Source organism: Lutjanus erythropterus, chromosome 14 (genome assembly GCF_056507025.1).
Source record: "Lutjanus erythropterus isolate fLutEry1 chromosome 14, fLutEry1.hap2, whole genome shotgun sequence".
NCBI lineage: Eukaryota > Metazoa > Chordata > Actinopteri > Lutjaniformes > Lutjanidae > Lutjanus > Lutjanus erythropterus.
Window position 1 is genome coordinate 8,441,632 of NC_139330.1, and position 20,981 is coordinate 8,462,612.

A 20,981-nucleotide genomic window follows, 5' to 3' on the forward strand; every position below is an offset into this window, starting at 1 on the left:
AATTAATTGGTTTAAAATAAAATTCAAGGGTCCAGTAACTGAAAACCGCTTTTTATCATTAAACTCACCGATCATCTGTGCAATCGTCTTCTCATACTCAGCAACAATTCTCCTGTGGACGACAAAGATCATCGGTATATGGATGGGATTCTTCAAACTATACATGTCCCTAAATTAATCTTATTGTATGCAATTCGCATATTTGTCTCCACCAATGAAAAGAGAGGTTTTGTATCCACGCCTGTTTGTTCGTCAGCACGCGTGTAGCTGGAATTGGGTGGATATCAGTCAGACAGATGTGGATGTGGCACTTCTACTGAATGATTTGGTCATTTACTGATATCCAGCCCACAACTGAAAGATTTTTTTTTTTTTTTTATTCATATTTTTCTGATGAAGTTGAAACGTCAACACACTTCATTCTCAACATTTCAACATTATTCTCAACATTTATTTTTAACATTTCGACTTAATTTTTGACATTTCGACCTTATTATTCACATTTCAACTTTATATTCAACATTTTAATACATGGTCATACTAAACTATCTATAGATTTGTTTTTGTTTTGTTTTTTTAAATCTGGACCGTGCGTTCAGTCTCCATCTAAGTCTTGTTGCTAGATGTTTCCAAACACTTCGAGCCGAGGACCGAGCTGCAGAGACCAATAGGAAGCCTTGTTTTGGTAAAAGCAGGTTGCCAGAAGTAAGAGGATTGATTAGCCGTGCCTCCCCGTTAGCCTCTTAGTCCCTCCTTATCCTGAGCCCAATCAGTCAAATGAAGTAAGCTCTGTCTTATCCACACTAACTGATCTGTGGCCAGCTGGACCCGCACCCACCACCTGCCCACAGAGAACAAGTTCTGCACACATCTACATTTAAACCCCAATTAGCAGCCATTTGACTGACATAGATCCATAATCTAGATGTAAATATGAGAAAACTTTTAAATCAACTTTATTTTGAGGGAGATTTTTATGCTTCAATTATGCTGAGAAACTATATTTTAAAAGATCAAATTCCTCTCAAACCTCCTAGTGATTCAATATTTTATTAAATCTGACAGTTGACAAAATGTCACATTTTTTTCTTTTTACAGGATAGTCACAGCGAGGAGCTATTTTATTTCCTAAAGTTGCTTTTAAAGAATTCTCCTAACGCTAATCAAAATACACATTTTAAACCATAATTCTTATTTCGCTTTGAGTTAGAGGGGCTACAAAGTTGACTTGTCATGGTTGAGACACATCTGACAGCAATTTTATTTAATTAATTTGTGGAAAAATATTAAGTTTACCAGTTCTTGAGCAATATTCCCACCTTTTTTTAACCAGCAAGTGAGACAGTGAAGCTTAGCATATAGCTAAACTTTTTAATTCTATTTTTATTCATTTATTTACTCACTAATTTGTTTATTATTCTATTTGTCAGGGACAGTGCAAGAAAGTAGGTTATAATAACAAGATACAGATGTGCAGGTAGGGTTTCTAGCGAAGGCTAATTAGCAACCCCTGTCCCTGGTTTCTACTTAAAAGAACATGACATAAAAAGACAAGAATTCATTAGTAAAATGAAGAACGTATTAACTAGTGAAATGCATAAACAGAAATCAGTGATTGCAGGTTTGATTTGTTTCAGCCAGTGTTTTATCTTTTCACTAAATGTTTTTTTTTGTCTGTTGGTAGTCCATGCCAAGAATATGCTCCTTTTCCTGAAAGTGGTGACTGACCAAAAGTGTTTTTTCGCTGTACAACGCTGCAGTTGCCATTTACTGATCCCTTGGTGGTTATTCTATTCTATTGTCTGTTTTTGTGACATTTGAACAAAGTACAGCTGGATTGAGATTGTTCACACATTTAAAAATCAATGGGAAGAGAGAACTTGACAAAACTGTCAAAGCTGAGCAAATAATGCTTTTTCAAAATTATACAGTGGTGATCTGTTATTTTCAAGTGCTTGTTTATGTAATGACGCAGCGGGTTTGACAGTTGAGGTCCAGGCCCCGTACTGTAACACAATAAGATGAATGTGAAAATATCAGGTCGTGCACGAACAGTTGCGCTGCTTTAAGGTCAATGGATTGTCTTATTATTTTAAAACGGTCTGCTTAAATTATGTTTTTGTAAAAATCTGACAGAGTTGACAGAAAAGGGCCAACATTTTCATAAAAAAATATTTTAAAACAAAAATGATTACAATAGCAGCTTTTGTATACCTTTGTTATTAGTAGGTATTGTTAGTCTTATATTTTGAAGGCTTTCATCACATTTTAAAATTGTTTGAAGTTGTGAATTATTTTTGGGAACAAGGGTGTTTAGTTTAGAAACTAAAAAAATTAAAGTACACCAAAACATTTCATATATTTCATACATCTAAATCCTTTAAGAATAACTTTTTACCAAAAGAATTGACAGTGTTGAGATTAATAATTTTTTTCTTTAGTAGGACATGATTTTCTCAACTGTCCTCCTCTCTTCTCCACCACTAACACTCTCACTGATACTACGGACTTCTTTAACTGGCTCTCCACTCCACAGTTAACTAGTTTAAGTGAGATAAACCAGTTGACAGGTTAAATAGGGTGGACGATGGGTGGAGACACTAAGCATCGTGACACCTTCCCATTCAACAGAGACACAGGGAGGCGTTAAATCCATGCTGTGGTGTGCAGTGTGGGCGGGACCTCGCTGTGATGTAAGGCGGTGCTTCTTACCTCATCTCCACCACTTCCTGTCGGCTGTCTTCATACTTCCTCTGCCACTCCAGCACTTCTTTCTCTTTGCTCACAATCTGAGGTGGGGGACAAAATCATTACATAAGATACTGAATTAAAGTGAATACTGTATTTATGACTTACAAAGTAAAGAGGAACTTTTTTGGGGGGGGGCACCTCCTCTCGTGCAATTCCCAGCGAGTGGTCCAGCTCTCTGGGCAGGTGGGGGCTCTCCCCTTCGATGTAGTTGGTGGTCTTGGCGTACAGCGAGGTCTTGGACACGGCGCTCTCTATGGGCGACGGCACGTCTCTGTGCTGCTTCCAGGAAGCGACGGAGAGGAGGGAGAGGAAAGGAAACATCACCAGACTGAGCTACACGTATACGAGGCGCCCTCACCCTCGGGGCCACACGCACATTCTCAAACAGGACTCCTGAACCAAATCGCAAGGCAGCATCAAACTACATCAAAACGTCCCACACAGCAAAATTAATATGTAAATGAGGCAGGCTTGTGATGCTCCTGAAGACTTGGGTCAGCCGCCACATGATTGGATGAATCAGTCTTCATTTGCCACAGTATTAGCCAAGTGATTTGGCTGATGCTGCCCCCAGCTGAGCGGTCATGATCGCCTGCTCATCGCAGTAGCTTGGATGTGATTGGGTCCAGGCAAGGCAGAGGTGGGGGGGGGGGATTCAGGGGAAGGAGGGCAGCAGCTGATACAGCGAGGACTGCATCATATACAAGAGAGGGGGGAGAGGGGAGCGGACTGGGCAGCAGCATTGGAAATAGATGTTAGTCTCATGTTAAAGCAGATTACAACATAGCAAACTGATCTTACCTGTTGTGGCTAGAATCAATAAGTTGTTGCAGCATTTTCCCAAAATCTTTTACCACTACACGCACTGGGACGTGAGGTGAACCAGAAAATTTACTTGACTTTGGATACAGTAATGAGATGTACTTAGAGACACCAAAAACCGAAGTATACGGCACCAATCAAAAGTTTGGAATCACCTCATAAAAGCTTATTTCAGTCAGATGGCTGAGAGGACTACTCTAAATGTTTTTTCATGCATTCAGGTTGTAGAAACTCCTCTTTGTAACCAAGGATGAGTGGTTAAACAAATGCAGGACAATATCTACTGCCTCAAGCGCAGATCTGCGGAGGGAACTGACTGTCATTAAATAAAAATCCTGAGCAAGGTCAGTGTTGGATAAAGCGTGGTAATACGTCTGCTGGTCCTACAATTTCTTGTTATTCGGTAAATGTGGTAACAGAGATCCTATTAATAATCAGCCCTGAGCTTGATTTTAATTTCAGTGCTATGTATTTGGGAAATGTGCAAAATAAACTAAAAAACAAGACAGATATTTGTAACAAATACTACTAATGTGATAAAAAAGTATTAACCAGAAAATAGCTAAAGTGAAGTAAAGTAAGGAGTCTCCTACAATCCCAGAGTGGATAGACAAAGTTCAGGAAATAAATACTACACATACTACTTGTATCATGGAATGACTAACTTTTTAAGTGGAAATTTTAATCATTTATTTCTTCTTCTTCTTCTTTTGGGGTCAAAGACATTTCAAATGCAAATGGTACATTTGGTATCTCAGTTATACTGCTTCAATCTATGTTAAAAGAGCCATTGTTGAAGGAAAGAAGAAGAACATCAATATAAGAGATGATTCCAGATTTTTGAACAGTTGTGTATATGTGTGTGTTCATGTGACCATCGTAACCTACGACAAAACTACCGAAAACAAAGCCTCATACAAAACACCATATTAAAATGCAGAAACAATCCTCATTCTTGTACCATTTTTGGTTCCCCTAAAACTCTGCTCTGAAAGGGATTTAGTCATCCTTGGGAGAGCCGGATTACGGGAGGATTTGATGAAATGGTGGGGGGCTCACAGGGGACAAGTAGCCTGAGATCCACTAATACGTAGAAAAGAGAGTGAAGTGTTTGGTCTGTCTGGAGCAGTAATTCCATTATCCCTCTCAAGGTAAAGACTGGTCAAGTTTAGGTAACCATGATGGACCTCTTTTAGCTTTTAGTCAGGTACTGACTGGGCTTACCCTCCGACTTCAGTGAGGTTTAAGCAGGAACTTGAAGCAAATCAACCCAAATCTGTCCTGTGGTGGTATGACTCACCGTAACTTTTACTTAAAGCTCTTTCTCAAAGAAGACAATCCCCAAGAAATCCACATAAAATGTCAGTACTATAAGTTGGAACAAAGTATATAAAATAGTGCTAAGCTGCATAATAATGTGCTATCTTTACCGGAGGTACGCTTACTGCTGCTTTGAAAAGAGTCCCAGAAACCACCCGCTTTTACTGCACCGGATCGTTCCCTCAGGATTTCTGTACGTCTAATTTTAATAGGTATTAAAAATTCAATGAAACACAAGGCCTCTCTTTAAGACAGGGGTTCAAGATTGGGTGAAAATCAGAAGCAACTTTTCCATGTAAAATTTTAATTGTGCTTTTGTGGTGCATATTATCACAAAGTAATTTTCACACAAACAACCTCGGGCATTTGTGGCCCCTGAGACTTGAGCCTTGAGGCAGATTCCTGCTTTGCCTTCTTGGTAATTCAGCCTTGAACAAAAGACGCCCTGACTATTATCATCTTGGATCACATGTCAAGTAAACTGAAAACATTTTAGCGTTGTTTTTAGCTCGCAGGAGTGCTACAGGAAAAACCTAGACTTGACAAGACAAACTACGTCAAACACAGAAATTATCCGGTAATAGGAGTATAATGACTACAAGAGAGATACTAGAGATAACTGCAGAAAACACACAAATTCACTCACAGGGACAAAGTGCAGCTATGGCGATCAGTAAATGTAGGTCTCAGGTCTCAGACGTTTGGACTTCTGGGATCTACAGGAGTTTACAGTGCAGTCTGGAAGTATTTAGACAATTATTTTGGCTCTGTACTCCAACACTAGCAGGGTAAAGTGCTGAATTTGTATGAAATAAATATAAAGTAATTTACTAAAATATATTTACAATGTTAACTATTCACATATTTATTTTTTCAGTTATATTTAAATATTTACATGCTCAAATCTTTACAGCACAAACCAGCATCATACACCTGTTTACTGTTTTTATACTGTCTTTGAATGCTTCATTTGTTTAATGTTACAACTCTGTGAACTGTGGATAATTCCATCAGGCAAAGTCTGCAGGAAACTTGCAGAAAGCGTGGATAAAGGGTTCAGAGCATCTGTGAGAGAGCCATTGTGCGTCCGTACGAGTCTGTAAGGGTGGACGTTGGGATTGGGCCGACGTGTGGTGAACAGTGAAGTGTTCCTTCAGAAAGCGTCCTGCTGTTTATTCTCATTAAGAGTGATTCAACCTCCAGACATCAAACCTCATATTATGTAAATGCTTTCAATCATATTTAAAGCTAAAATCAGCACTTTAATCTCATACTCATTTTAAATCGAGGGCGCTGTGCACCGAGCCAAAACAACTTATTAAAAAATGTTTATGACCAAATACTTGGAGTGCACTGTAGCTGAACTAAGACAAGGACATATCACAGGGGTTTAAAGTTACTCTTACTTTGAGTAAAGGTGAACCGTTGATATTCCACCGTCGAATGCTGGGTTTCTTGAGTCGATACTGTAAAATTTGCGGGACAACAGCATGAAACATGGCAGGAAAGAGGACCGGGAAGAACCTGCCCTGCTACTTTCCTTCTGAGAGTTTTTCCACTGACCAAAAACTTTAGATTCAGCACTCATCAGCAAGAAAAAGAAAAAAAAATCTGTTTCAGCAGAACCCTCCAACTAACAAAAAATCCGACCAGACTGAATAGTGACACCTACCTGATGGATCTGTTTGTTAGTACTGTTAGTCTGGGGGAAAAGAACCAAACCACAAAACAAGAATGTAACTGGGATTTGGGGCGATGCTCGCAAAGCATCAACAAATACATCTGGGAGAGCTATATCCATATAACTCCTCCTCTTCGGCTGCTAGTATTAAGTTATTCCCAGTCACATTCATGCTCATGTCAGCCTCTCATGAACAGGCAACATGCATGTTGCCCAACATGCACAATAAAGGCAGGGGACTGAGAGGACACAGCACTCGTTCCTGAGTGAGGAGTCAACCTGGAAGAGCTCGCTGCTAGTCGGGGTGAGAGCTGGACGCATTAAGCCATGTTAGAGATCTCGTATGTGGGGACTGAAGGACTGGAGGAGGATGTAGTGGTGCAGCCACCATGTTGATAAGGCCATGAGTTCACAGTCACACTCAGAATGGTGTGTTTAGGGGGAAAGGGACAGGCAGGCTGAGACACACTCATGCACACACACTACACTCACTCACACATGCATTTCAGTCACGCTTTTCCTTTATCACTTATTCAAGCGTCTTTCCTAGGGATCTTTTCCTAGGGATGTGTAGGGATTCAGATTTATCTCTTCTCTTTTACTTATTTATTTCATATATACATATTTATTTTGTTGATTTTTATTTAGCGTAATTTTTTTTCTTTACTTTTCCTTTTTTAAATGTTGTCATTTTTGATACTGTTAAAACCCCAAATACAATCCTTATACTCTTGTAATGTGCATTAAAGGGACAGTTCAAAATAGAAAATACACATTTTTCCTCTTGCCGTTGAGCAATGCCTCTCTCCAGAAATCAAAAATGTATTTTTTTTGGCACGTTCTAGCACCACAAGTCGAGTGCTATTAAGTCCCATTATGTGAGAGAGAAGGCAGACATCTCTATGGCTGATATCTCCAAAACACGGCAACTTGCACCAAAACTATCTAGATGGACAAACAGCACTACAGGTAAGAGGAAAAATATGTATTTTTGATTTTGGAGAGAACTGTCCCTTTAATATAATTTTGTAATTTTTTCATATGATTGAAAATTAGCATTGACACAACAGTATACTGTATGCAGAATTTTCTTTGGCTCAGTAAAACATTTTGAAACATACTGTCACAGTCTGGTATGATATCAAGACTTTTTTTTTATTATTCAATATACTTTTACATCCCTAATCTTTTCTCTCTACTCCTCTTTCCACACGCACACCTACAAACACACACTTGCATACAGCAGGTGCAGAACTCAACGCAGTACCTGCGGGGTTACAGTAGAGAGGGAGGGGCACTGAGAGATGTTTTTGGCTACCTGCAGAGCCTCTATCCTCAGGGCAGCAAGCACCAGCTCCTCCTGGGCCGCACACATGGGAGGAGGAGGAGGGGGTGATGGATTTTTGGAGGGTAAGGGAGGGAGGTTGCGGCCCAAGGACAAGAGAGCAAAGGGAGAACATATAGAAACTTGAGTTGAGCACACACACTTGGTGCTGTCTACATTTCACACTCACATCTATTTCACACCGTGAGCTACAAAACTGCAACTGAAGAGAAAAATGGGAAAATGAAAAGGCAGGATGGACACAATGGAAATGAAGTTCATAGAAAAACACACACATCACATATCAGGGGCCACCAGAGGTTCATCAAGAGGGGTCAATGTGTGGTCTGTCAACACACCTGTAGCTTTTGGGCGAATGCGGTTGGGTTGGTCTCGGCCAGGTCGGGCTCCAGGTACTGCAGGGGGTCGTCACACTCAGACAGCCTGTCTAACAGGGGCATGGCCAGGGCTGGAGCGGGGACCTCCATGGGGCCCTGGCTAGGGGGCTACAGGGGGCACCGGGAGGAGGGCAGGGGAGGAGTGGCAGGGGTCAGCATGGCAAAGCAAGCGCTGAGTGTTTTTTGAGTGGCAGCATCGGCAGCTGAGTCGCCGAGTTCAAGCTGGGAACCTTGTGTGGCTATGTGTTATCAGTGACAAGGCTTTAATGAGAGTCACTATGACTGATGGTTGAGGGCCAAGTCGCCGCCTACACTTTGGCCCTGTCCCCCCGTCTGACTAAACAATGACATAATGCAAATGTCACAAAATTAAAACCCACTCTTCTTACATGATGGTGAAAAGACAGAAATGACAGTGATTCTGAATGTTTACAAAGACACTACGGCTCACCTGCTCGTCCCTCTCTGTGCTCTGTGTTCGGCTGAGCACCTCGCTCTCTCTCTTCCTGCCCTTGTCCACGGCGGAGCCCTCGGGTCCAGGCCGGGAGCTCAGCACCGGCGTCTTCATGCCCGCTGTTATCTGGGCCTCCATCTCCTCAAAACTCCTGCACAGAGTGAGAGAGAGAGAGAGAGAGAGAGAGAGAGACGAGGGGGAGGAAGGGAGGGATAACATGACATGTAATGTATTTGATGGATGAGAGTGTTAATGAAAAACTTGCTGCTCTGCATGCATTATGCACTCCACATGATTATGGTTTAATTAGCAAACTACTGTAGGTTTAACAGTACAGCACTAAAAATTGCACTGTTATGTTTGCTGTACCAGTGATGTTCAAACTTTTTTAATAATGTACCCCCTTTGAAACATTTTTACCAGCTCAAAACATTTTTGATAAAAAAAAAAGCGAGGTACAATACAGTGCTGTTTTCACGATAGTAGGAGGGATGAACACACACCAGTACTGAAGAGGAGCAGACCATGAAAAATCACCGGTTGTTGGAGAAAACAGTTGCACACTCGTAGCCAGTATGCAACAAATAACATTTTATATTTTACCAACATTTCAACATGGCAATACCTTAAAGAAAACTCATTTTGAAACGTTGGTAAAGTATTAGAATATTATTTTTTGCATCGTGGCTAGTGTGCGACTATTTTCTCCCACAATACAGCTCTGTACCATCAGTGTCAGCTCGTTAAACACATTCTTCCTGATACTGTTGTCACTTCTTTCTCTCTCCCACTGTTATACAGTAAACATTTAATGAAATACTGCAAAGTAACAACACATATTACAAAAAAAACAAACATAGTGCAGTAGAGTAGTCGTAGTGTATATTGTACCCTGTGCAGGGGGAGCTGGGCTCAGATCCATGAGCGCACGAATTCTTCGTTAAGTTGTCAGATACTGAGTCCAGCTTCAGGTACAAAGATGGCTTCTTCACAGACAGCGGCTACAAGACACACAAGAGAATAAATCAGACACTGAAAATTCTGCAATCAAAGTTTACTTTGTTTTTGGTGGCCAAATTACCACAACACGTGCCAAGAAAGCAGCAAATATTTGATCAGTTCTTCAAATACTCACAGGCGAAGAGGAGCCAATCTTCTCCATGTACTCAATCTCATAGTCTTGAACTGAGAGAGAAAAACAAACAGAAGTTTAGAGGAAATGAAGACACACTTCAGCCAGTGTTGAGCTCTGGACTGATGGGATGAGAAGCCGAGGCAGAGTTGCGTGTTTGTTATTCCTTGTCTGACCCAGATGAGCTGAGCCACACAGCCTCTGGGAAGAGGCAGAGGGCAGTAGAGAACTGGGCCAGCAGTTTTATTTCACTGCCACAACAAAAATCAATAACGCTGCTGGATGAATGGAGGGTAAAATAGCTGATTGTTGTATATGACACTTAATCCAAACATAAGCTTTGAATTTCCTTTGGGTGCCGCCTCTCTCTGGTATGCTTTGATGTCTGCTAGCTGTTATTTGGACGCAGGTGGCTGTAGGTACAAAGACAGTCAGACAGCTAAGCCTCACCTGGAGCCTGATGGGGAAGACTGTTCTCATTAACGAAGGACGTGAGGTCGCATGGCTGAGGGAAGTCTTGTTGGTCTGAATCTGCATCCATGTCGTGCAGTGCTGCCCACTTGTGATTGGTGGAGGAGGCCAGCTTCTCCTCGTCTGTGGCGTGGTCGTCCTGTTGGTGCAGGGAGGGAGTTTCATCTGCAGGCGTAGGATCCTGCAGCACAGAGGGGGAAGCAGCAGTGACAGAGTCAGATGGAGGAGGGAGCGATACAGGCTGCAGATGTACAGATATAGAGGACTGGGTACGCACCTGGGAGGGGTCAGACAGCGGGGATTTCTTTGGCGACCTCTTCACCCTGAAAGTATTACTGAAAAAAACAAAAACAATCAGTAATCAAGATCCAGAGTCACTCAGCGCCTTCAGCACACAACTCTTTATCAGATCCAACATTCACTGACACCAACACTGTAAAAACAATGTTGAAAAAAATTTCAAGGCAACCATCTTCTCTAGATTTTTGAATCTAACTGAAACTCTTAAAGCTACAAGGAGGAACTGGTTAAGACAGACCAGAAAAGAAATAGACTATTTAAAAACAATATAAAACTAGGAAGACGCCAAACAGCACAGAGTTGACAGTTAAAATGCACAACAACAACAAACAATATAAGATACAGTCACAAAAACAAATACAAAATACGGAACACAGACGAGGAAAAAGACAATAAAAGCAATAAATAATGATTCAAGTTTATCTAAAGAAGAAAAATAAATTATTTCAACAAAACATTATTAGTTGGTAAAACTTTTTCAAAACTTTGAAAGAGTTTGAGTTGGGCTCAAAACTCAAAAATCTATTAAAGTAAATTGACTTGAAATTTTCCTTTTTCTCAACTTTTTTGTTTTTGCAGTGCAGTGGTGGGGATTTTCTGAATATCTCAAACACGTGTAATGCTAAAAATGTGAAACTGGTTCTGCTTTACATGACATAATTTGCATGGAGCAGTGTTACCATGTGTGTAACAGAACTACTTACTGTATTCTGGTGTATGTGTGGCTGAAATAAAACAGTGAAAGGGTTGAATCTTTAGTTAGTAACTGCACAGTAGAGATGGGCGGACGACACCGAACCTATGAAGCTTTTTTTACTCTTGTAAAGTGCAATGTGTCAAAACAATGTGCCGGAGCTTGGGTCAAATGAATAATATGACGTGAGTGATGACGTCCAATGCGTCAAACATCACTGGCCCTTTGGAAAGTGCTTTATACAGTCTGAGTTTTGAAAGTTTTTCAGGTAAATTATGTGGTTGGCACATTAGTGGGATAAGCAGGATATCTGAGAAATGTGACGATGTACAATAGAAAGACATCATTATAAATATGAGAACATTTCCTCATGATACCAAGTAGTGATGTAATAAAAGTAATAGGCTAATTTAACAAATATCACTCTCTAATTATGACATTGCAACTCATATAAAATGTCATACAAATATGTATAATTATCTTACTTTAACATGTTGCGCAATATATTTAATGCAGCACTTTTGATTAAAAGCACAGGCCTGCAGATTTAATAACACGCAGGTTTTCAGACCTTTATCACACTCATATGAGACTAAAAGTAATATCAGTGAGGTGTGGTGGTGCTTCAGCCCTAATCATGAAGGACTGCTTCACCTTCCGACCACCAGATGTCACTGCGTTTGCTGAGTTTGAAGCCACAGAGCTTCAAATCTTTTCTGGCACAAATAGAAAGAAAGCCCCTGAGCTTCATTAGACTTCATCTGCCCATCGCTACTGTACAGTGAAGAGTAGTGGTGAATGAATCTGATGAGTAGTTTACTCTTCATACAAACTGACAAATAAGATTCTACACATGAATGTATTTGGTGATATAGTGGGTTAGTCAGGACTGTAGACTAACTGTTAGTGGAAGGTTTTTACTTCTCAGTTTTCAATTTACACATCCTGTAGGACATGGATTCATAGATGGTTTCTAAGAAGTGGACGTCAACAACTTTCTCGGTGCATCACCCTATTTTACTCTAAATTTAATATAAAAGACAAATGTTATAGAGCTGGGCTGGTGCTTAATTCTGCATCCTGTCACAAATAAATCTTTTTAGGCCCAGTGGTTCATGGATGCCATTTTTAATTGAACTAATTGCAAATGAATACAAATGGGACAATTATCATGTGTATATACACTATAATCATTATTATATGTTCTAGATTTTTTTCAACAATAGCCAACAATGAACACAAGAGGGAGCACAAGCACCACCTTTGTTACACATTTGCAAACAGGCCACAGTGTGTCAGCAAACACACGTCTATCTTGAAGAAAGATATTTAGTCAGCCACAGTATAAAGTTCTAATCGAACATGTTACCACATAACATAATTTGTTTTACATATTTTAATCTTACACTTTTGTTTTGGAAAAAGTGCTGATAGAAAACTATTATAATCCGTTAAAAATGTTTTAAAGAGTGACTACTGAAGGCAGCAACACAGCAAACAAACTTTTACACATATTTCAGCAGTTATTGAGACAATATGCCACATAATTGCACAATGAAAATGTTTTTCAGTTGGCATGCTAACATTTTATAAGAGGGCTACATGAATTATCATGAATACACAACATCAAGCATGAAAAAGCATGAATTAACTAATGTGGTACCTCATGAACTATCAGGAATGTACAAGAATGAAGAGTATCTCATGCACGACTTAATGCAAGAACACTTCGTTAATTAAAGCAACAACTACGGTGTTTCAATCATCATGACTGATCCAAGTTATAAATGATGTTCATCTCTTCTTCATAGGTCTGCAGTTAAAGGAAACCACAGTAATGTATGTGTATTCAGTTTTTTTCAATTTCAATTATTTAGTTAGCAAAATAAATGTAAGCATGAGCAGCAAATGATTAGTACATGTGATTTCACAATTATGCCACTATTAATCATGTGTTTCATCAGTGTTAAAGACAGACAGGACCGACAGTAATGCTTAGTTAATCACTATTATAACAGAATGCAACAGAAACATGTGCACTGCTGTGACTGGTCTGGTCACTCATGATGACTGAAATACCTTAGATGTTGCTTAATATACTATTCTTGCATTGCAAAGTGAGATACCGTTTATTCTTGTACTGGGAGCTCATGAAGCACCACATGGATGAATTCATGCTTTCTGTACATGAATTCAAGATAATTCATGTACCTCTCCTATAAAGTGCTACCCAGAATTTAAAACAAAACCGAAAACGTGTTTAAAAAAAAGTTTAAATGAATAGTCTGATAGTGAGTACAAGGGATTGTGATGTTTCTGTTAGTAGGACGAGGGACAACAGGGCAGGAGCCACGTGGAATTAAGGGTCAAAATGGGTGGATGGCTGTGTTGTCCCTGTACTTACAACAGACAACATAGAGAAGACACACCCCTGGACTTCCTGTGACATATGGGAATACACAGACACAGGTGACAGAGAGACAGACAGAGGACACTGGCATAGTAAACAAGTGGACCACGCACAAACACAGACTAACCTAGAAGGAAAACTCACAAACAGAGACACAGATGTTCACCATACTCACACGGTGGCAAGTCCTTTAAACATACGAAATCTGACAAATTGTTATCACGTCACTGCTCCCCGATTGATAAGCAATTAAAGAATCAATTCAAGCCTTTCAATTTGCATCATATAACACTATCAAAAGTTTCCTACAAGGTGGTTCATGCCAATGTTAGCTGTTGTAAGGAAGCAAGAAGCAGAGAAATGACAATTTGTCACTTTCTCTTACTTTATAAAGAGGAAAATGGCCGCTGTGTGAATATGGTGAATTCCTACACATGCATTTAGTGTGGACTCTCTCACAAATGTATGGTCCTGTGGTAATAGACTGAACTTACGATTTGATGGGAGTTTTCTTTTTCTTGGCAGGTTTGTTTTGATTTTGGTCCTCCAGTTCCCCAATGTTGTCATTGTCATTTTCATTGTCATAGTCATTGGATGACAGTTCAAAGGAGGCAGAGGCCTTCGGAGGGGAGTTGGTCATTTTGTTGGAGGATTTAAAAGGGTCTATGGTGTCATCAAAGTTATTGGGGTCAAAGTTATAAGATGGCCTGGGTAGTTTGGGGGAACTGCTGATATTTGTCTTCGAAGTAAATGGATTGAAGTTCGGATCGTCCCACTTGTCAGGTTCGAAGTTGTACGTTGCTTTCGGAATGGGGATTTCCTCCTCGTTGCCATTGTGAGTTGCTGGAGGATCGTTGTCTAGCTGCTCCGTCTGTGCCGGAGGGGCCTTCTTCAGCCCCAGCTTTGGTTTCCTGAGAGGCATCTTGCCACCGGGCTTCTTGCCCACTTTCTTGGGTGGGGGAGAGGCCTTTTGTGGCGCCTCGCCGCTCTCCTCAGAGTAGTCAAACTCCAGCCTTACCGACTGACGTTTGGGGAGGATGGGTTGCTCTTCGGGGTTGGTGATCGGCTCTGCAGCAGGAGGTGGAGGACACAGCTCCACAGCAGGGACAGGAGGACTCTCTGGTGGGGTGGCAATAGGGGCACACACAGGTTCTTTGCGACCCAGAACAGGGGAATTGGCTATTTTACTACCAGTTTTGAAAGGGTCTATGTTCTCAAAATTATCTGGATCCCATTTGTAGGAGCTACTTGGGAGGATTGGGGATTCGTCTGTGCCTGCTGGATGAGCAGGGGGAGGGGTCTCCTCCTGGCACAAGGGTAAGGGCGGGATGACGAGGCTCTCCTCTTGGCTGGTGTGATTGGTCTCCTCTGGCAGAGGGGGCGGAGTCTCTACACGGCTCTTCCTGGTCCTCCGGAGGGTTCCTCCAGGGCTTGGGGTTGCAGACAGTCCCTCTGCCTCTTCCTGAGCCTGGAGAGGGTTGGCAGGTCGAGGCTTTGCCCGCTTCTTGATCTCCGGGGTGCTGCTGGATGAGGCTGGTCTCGGGCTCTCTGGGTTGGAGTTCTGTCTGAGAAGAGGCTTCTTCTTCACAGAGCCAGTTCGGACTTTCTCGGGCCTGTGGAGCGTCCCCGGGGCACTCTCAGTGCCCACGCTGAAGGATTCAGAATGTGGACGGAAGCCCGCGACCGTTGATCCGTCCACCAGACCAGCAGTGTCTAGTTCTCCTCCCTGCAGGCTGAGTGAACGAGTCAGAGTGTGTGAATCTGAACCAAAAAGGTCGATGTTGTAGGTGCCACTGGCTGCAATGGGTTTGTCCTCGTCGAAAACAAGGGACGGTGAACGACAGGGTGCAACAGGTGGAGGCAAGTCAGAGGCAGGATCACTGACTGAGGTTTCCGCTACTGCAAAAGATGGACAGTAAAGAGGTTTGAGTCAGCTGCTAAAAAGGTTAAATTAAATTAAAATTAAATTGGGATTATCAAATATTTTAAAGTGATAGTTCGGATTATTTCAACTTGTCGTCTTTTTTTCAGTAGTTGTTGACTTTTGGACTTTACAGAACTTATTGAAAACATTTGGCTCACACGAGTTGGGCACAATCCTACGCAGCCACCATTAAATCTAATTCTACAAATAGAACTAGTGTAGCCTGGTCTTTATCTGCAACTGTGCAAGAAACTACAAAACAACCAGAAAAACAGGTGCTAGGCAAAGGTGGCGTACATTCTTAACAGCAGAACTGAAATGAACCTCATACAACGCCACTTCAAATAACCCAAGCTATCCCTTTAAGTAGAGTGGGGTGAGATGCAGGTGTGACCAAGGAAGCCTGTGGAGATAAAAACTGCAGCTGGCTTCTGACACACCCAGTTATAGAGACGAACGTCCTATAAATAATTCAATAAGAATCTCTCAGTTGGACAGAAAGCTATGAGAAATAGCCACATGTGAGATAGAGACTGAACTGATTGGTCAGCCTTTCCTAGATATCCCAGAAGTCTCTGTTTTGTGCAGTGGTGGTGCTTGTCTCAGCAAATAAAGCCAGATGGGAAAAACTGCTTTATACCACTAGATGGTGCAACAAGACTTTCTTTCACCAGCCTTTTTATGACAGTAAAACAGAACATCACACTGTCTACTATCTAGATCCACATCAGTCTAATAATTAATTTAATAAAGTTTATAATAATCAATAATGATAATAATAATAATCATACCTTTCTCATTGGATGGTAGTTGCTGAGTTTGGGGTTCTAGAGGTGAAACAGCCTTCACTGGAGTTGTGGATTCAGGGGTCTCAAATGCTCCATCAGAGTCTGAGCTCCTGTAACAGAAGATAAGGACACATTAAGTCAAAGCTGCTGTGAGTCACACTCTTATCTCCTGAACTGTAGTGACTGTAGCGACTGTATCAGGGTCACTGACGTCATGTGAGACTGAGCTCTCCTTCACACACATCATACCACAAAGAATTCATTTATTTTACAAGTATGCGGTTATGATGTAATTTTAAGTGCAACATATGGTGTAAATATCTTATCATACAGATTCACTAAGGGCAGCAAATGCTATTTCACATGGTGTGTGTGTGGTTTTAAAAAGCTCCAGGCTAGTATGAGTTTCTGTTTTCATTTCTTGTAGACTTTTATGGCTACAAATGAAAACGCTGAATCTGCAGTGAGGTGACACATAATGACACATCTGAGACACAGAATCACACCACATCAATACACACCACACATGCACCTGATATGTTCTTCGGTAAAGAACACAGTAGTTGTATATACTGTATATATTGTGATGTTTTAATTTTGTATGAGATGTTTTGTTGGTCTAGATGTATCTATGCTTTATTGTCTTGCCTCCTGTCAATGCATCTTGGCCAGGTCATCACTTTAAATGAGAGTTCTCAATTGACTTATCTGGTTAAATAAAGGTAAAATAAATTTTTTTTTAAAAAGCACAAATGATGTAATGAAAATGGATATTTCTTCTAGCCGAAATTGCTTGTTATTATTTGGAAAAAGTCAGTTCTATGCATCCATCTTAAAGGAGCAATATGAAACAATTTGCACGTCCAAAAATGAGTACCGCAGTCTGAATAGTAAGTTGGAGTTACAGACTGTTTACTAAATAGGTTGAAATCCTATTTAACATAGAATAATGAATTGTTTGTGCCGCCTTCTCCCCAGACTCAAGGAACCTCAGGCAGGTTGCAGGAACACTGCAGGAACGCAAGACGAGGGCAACATTATCTGTCAATGTAAAGTTGAGCATGTTATCCTAAAAATAGGTTCAGTGACTGCCTGTGTCATTGCCTGCCAGACTCTATTAACAAATTGCTCAACTATAGACTAAAAATACAGTACGAGGAAATATATTTCCCGATTAATCATATGCCAATAGAAGAACATTTTTGATCCTTTATAGGCATAATAATTGCACTGCGAATTAATATTAGACTAGAAAATAATTGTTTATAGTAATTTCCCAATTTAACATGACTTCCAGTATAAACCGCACTCACTTCCATCCGAATACAGATAATGGCACAGAAAATTTTGTTGGTTGAACAGATACAGATACAACTAGGGCCCGACTGATACTAATATTAGGGAGTAAAGGAATTCTGATTACAATTTACGGGACAATATTCTTATACGAAATATAGTACACAGTATATAGACACAACACATTTTCTGCAATGATGCAACACACACACTTAACACTTGTGACAGAGATATGTAATGGAGGCAGGATATTTTACAGGTAAACAATAACCGTTGAAATGAAGTGAAATAAGATATTTCATTATCTATTTTCATTTAGGGCATTCTATTCCCTAAATTATCTATTTTACCTAGAAAATGAGCAGTAAAGCTTCACCAACATTTTTAATGATTATTAATACCTGAATATAAATTAAAAAAGAACACAAAAATATGCCTATACAGTTTGCAAATAAAAATAATCGCCAATTTGTTTTCTTAAGACACCAGGTTGATATATTGGTCAGGCTCTAGATACGAGTAATAACATCTTCGTGAACCTCTAATACACACATGCAACACCGATATACACACAAGACCACCTCAAGATCTAAAGATATCACAGCTAGAAGGACTGAGAAAAAGAGAAATTATCAGTTTCTACATGACAGTAGGCTGTAAATAAATTTCTATCTTAAGCATGAGCAACATTGATTGGTCCTCCTCGGCACCACAAACACACACACAGCCAAGCCCAGCAGATAACCTGACTACCAGGGTCCACGCTCCGTTGATCAATGTATTATCTGACGGTATATGGCCCCAGCCTCCCATCCCATCTCACCTCTGCCTGACCGGCCCCTCGGCAGCCCTGATCATGTTGTCATGACGAGAGCCCCAGGAGAGACGGCGGAGGAGCCCGAGAGCCGGATCCGAGCCCGGGCTGTCCCCGTCTCCAGCCCCTCCCAGCAGCGTGTCCCAGCCCCAGCGAGCCCACTGCAGTGGAGACAGAGCCTGCCACGCACTCACTGCCATGGCTGCCGGCGGGCTGCACCTCTCCGCACCACAATGCTGCTGCTGCTTGACACACAGGTAGACGCCCACCGCCTCTCCCCTCAGCTGATGACTAAGACCCACCAAATCCAACCTTTCGCCTGCCTTCCTCTCTCTTTTTCTCTATAGCCTGATATCCAGCTAATCTTTGTTTCTGATCTACAATCTCAGTCCTTTCACGTTGCTCCTCTTTGTCATCTGTAGCCATATCAGCCTGTCTCTTCACTCCTCCCAATCTAAATGAGACTGGCTGCAGAAGCCCACCGCCTCTATACTCTATATTCTGTCTCTCTCTCTCTCTCCTCCAGTCTTCATCCCTCTATTCCCTCCCTCCCTCTCTCTCGCTCTCTTGCTCCTGAGCCACGTTGCTGAATCCACACAGGCGGAAATGCAGCCCACCAGCTGAACCTATACCACCACAGCATCTGACATATATTTCACGTCCCTTTAAATCTGCCACAGCGTCCTGTTCTGCCTAAATTACTTTAGAAAACTGACACACTTTTTGGTCAATGCAAAGACACACCCAGATTTTGACAGATTTTGATAACTAACGACACCTGAAAATAGGGCTGCACAATTAATTGAAACATTATCAAAATTGCAAAATACCCAGTGTAGTATCCAAGTTGCAGCATTAGATTGAAGTATTGCAGTGCTGCAGGGATCCCCTGGCCTACATGTCAAATTTGACCAGGTAAGGCTAAATGCTGTAGTCCATTTTGTATTTTGAAGTCTCTGTTATTGGTCATCTGCAGGCACTTGTATTTCTTTGTTATTTCCATTTGAAATCCTTCCTATTTCCAAGGTCTCAAGGTTGCCGGGTATAATTATGGAATCATACATCAATTGCACAACTTGTCAAAATAATCACAATATGTTTTTTGTTACCATAAAGTGCATCTCTACCCGAAAAGATATTGCTGTGTGCACACACACAAGATAACTTCTCCAATTCGTCCTTGGACAGTGTAGTAAAATGAGCTCTTTTACAATGAACAATATAAACCAGTAATAAAACATGCAGTGCCTAAAGCAGGCTGTACTATTATTGTGGATCTCTCTACACCTCTGTAACACACAGCCACAAACACAAGCGCATAGACGGGAGAGGAGATGAGGACCCCCACGGTTAAATGACACCTTCAAGTCTATACGCCATATTGATTCAGCCAATCTATAAGGATTCACCTCAAGGCATTGGTGGAGCCATTCAGCATCCTGTGGGGGTTCTTTATCACAGACACACGCAAACGTGGATCAAATAAACGTCATGGACGTCCTGAAACATCATCTCGCCATCGATATGGCCGATGCAACAAAACTTCAGAGCTGAGACATTAGTGTTTATAGAGGAGGCTGGTGAAAAATGTATTTTGCTGTCGCAGTCGATGTGTTCTCTGTCCCTGGGGTCACATCACAGCAATTATGGCTGCTCCTCTAAGCCAGCATTATGGCAGGAGAAACATATTCTGCCTACACTGAAATGTGCTCCACTGACAAATCTTAACAATTCATCGGGATACACAAAAGCACTACACAGTCTAGCTGGACAATATGTCAATATGTGACAAAAAACTAGATATCTTCTCAATCAAAGAATGTTGACTTATTTTTTTCTTATAAGTGGCTCAAACCGATCTATCAGTTATCAAAACGCCTAGTGATTAATTGACAATGAGTCGATTAATTGTTACAGCTCTAACTGTCATATTTGTTTAATGGAGAAATGCCTCATATTATACAAGATCATTATATGTTTGCACCATTTAAGAATTTACAGTGAGTTATCTTAGAGAAAATGTGTATTGAGATATACAATATAACGTATATCAAGATATTATTTATAAGCCATATCATCCAGCCCTACTACACAGCGTGTTAAAGTTTTAACAGGGTATAAAATGATAAGTGCTATCTATTTATCACATTTTTGTGCATTAAGTCTGATACGTCTTCAGACCAAAAGCTTTAAAAAACACCTCATTACTTTCAGGGTGGTGTGATTCAAAACGAGACAGCACATGGCCAAGAAGGGAGCCAGAGCTGTAATCTCAGTGAGGGTTCAGCATGTCCCAGCAGGATAAGACTGGTCTGACTGGAGATCCATCTGGATCAGTCACTGGGAACCAGGATCACAGTGTCAGATGGTCAGATAATAAAGACAGAGCTGCAGAAACAGAA

General features: G+C 41.0%; 1 protein-coding gene across 14 annotated transcripts in view; it reads right to left on the bottom strand.

Annotated features, from left to right (window-relative positions):
* The window catches only part of tacc2 (transforming, acidic coiled-coil containing protein 2), an 80,501-nt gene that overhangs the window by 5,460 nt on the left and 54,060 nt on the right, over window positions 1–20,981 (bottom strand). For 7 of the 14 annotated variants that reach the window (XM_084736398.1, XM_084736404.1, XM_084736400.1 and 4 more), the window contains 12 exons: window positions 16,473–16,579; window positions 14,252–15,656; window positions 10,631–10,688; window positions 10,333–10,534; window positions 9,886–9,935; window positions 9,642–9,751; window positions 8,748–8,901; window positions 8,258–8,404; window positions 7,842–7,934; window positions 2,890–3,027; window positions 2,713–2,789; window positions 69–112 (listed from right to left, as the gene is read on the bottom strand). In XM_084736398.1, the coding sequence (XP_084592524.1) occupies window positions 69–112; window positions 2,713–2,789; window positions 2,890–3,027; window positions 7,842–7,934; window positions 8,258–8,404; window positions 8,748–8,901; window positions 9,642–9,751; window positions 9,886–9,935; window positions 10,333–10,534; window positions 10,631–10,688; window positions 14,252–15,656; window positions 16,473–16,579 (2,585 nt within the window). Of the gene's footprint in view, window positions 1–68; window positions 113–2,712; window positions 2,790–2,889; window positions 3,028–6,299; window positions 6,360–7,841; window positions 7,935–8,257; window positions 8,405–8,747; window positions 8,902–9,641; window positions 9,752–9,885; window positions 9,936–10,332; window positions 10,535–10,630; window positions 10,689–14,251; window positions 15,657–16,472; window positions 16,580–20,981 lie in introns of all 14 variants that reach the window. The other 7 variants (XM_084736410.1, XM_084736397.1, XM_084736402.1 and 4 more) reach the window with 7 other exon arrangements.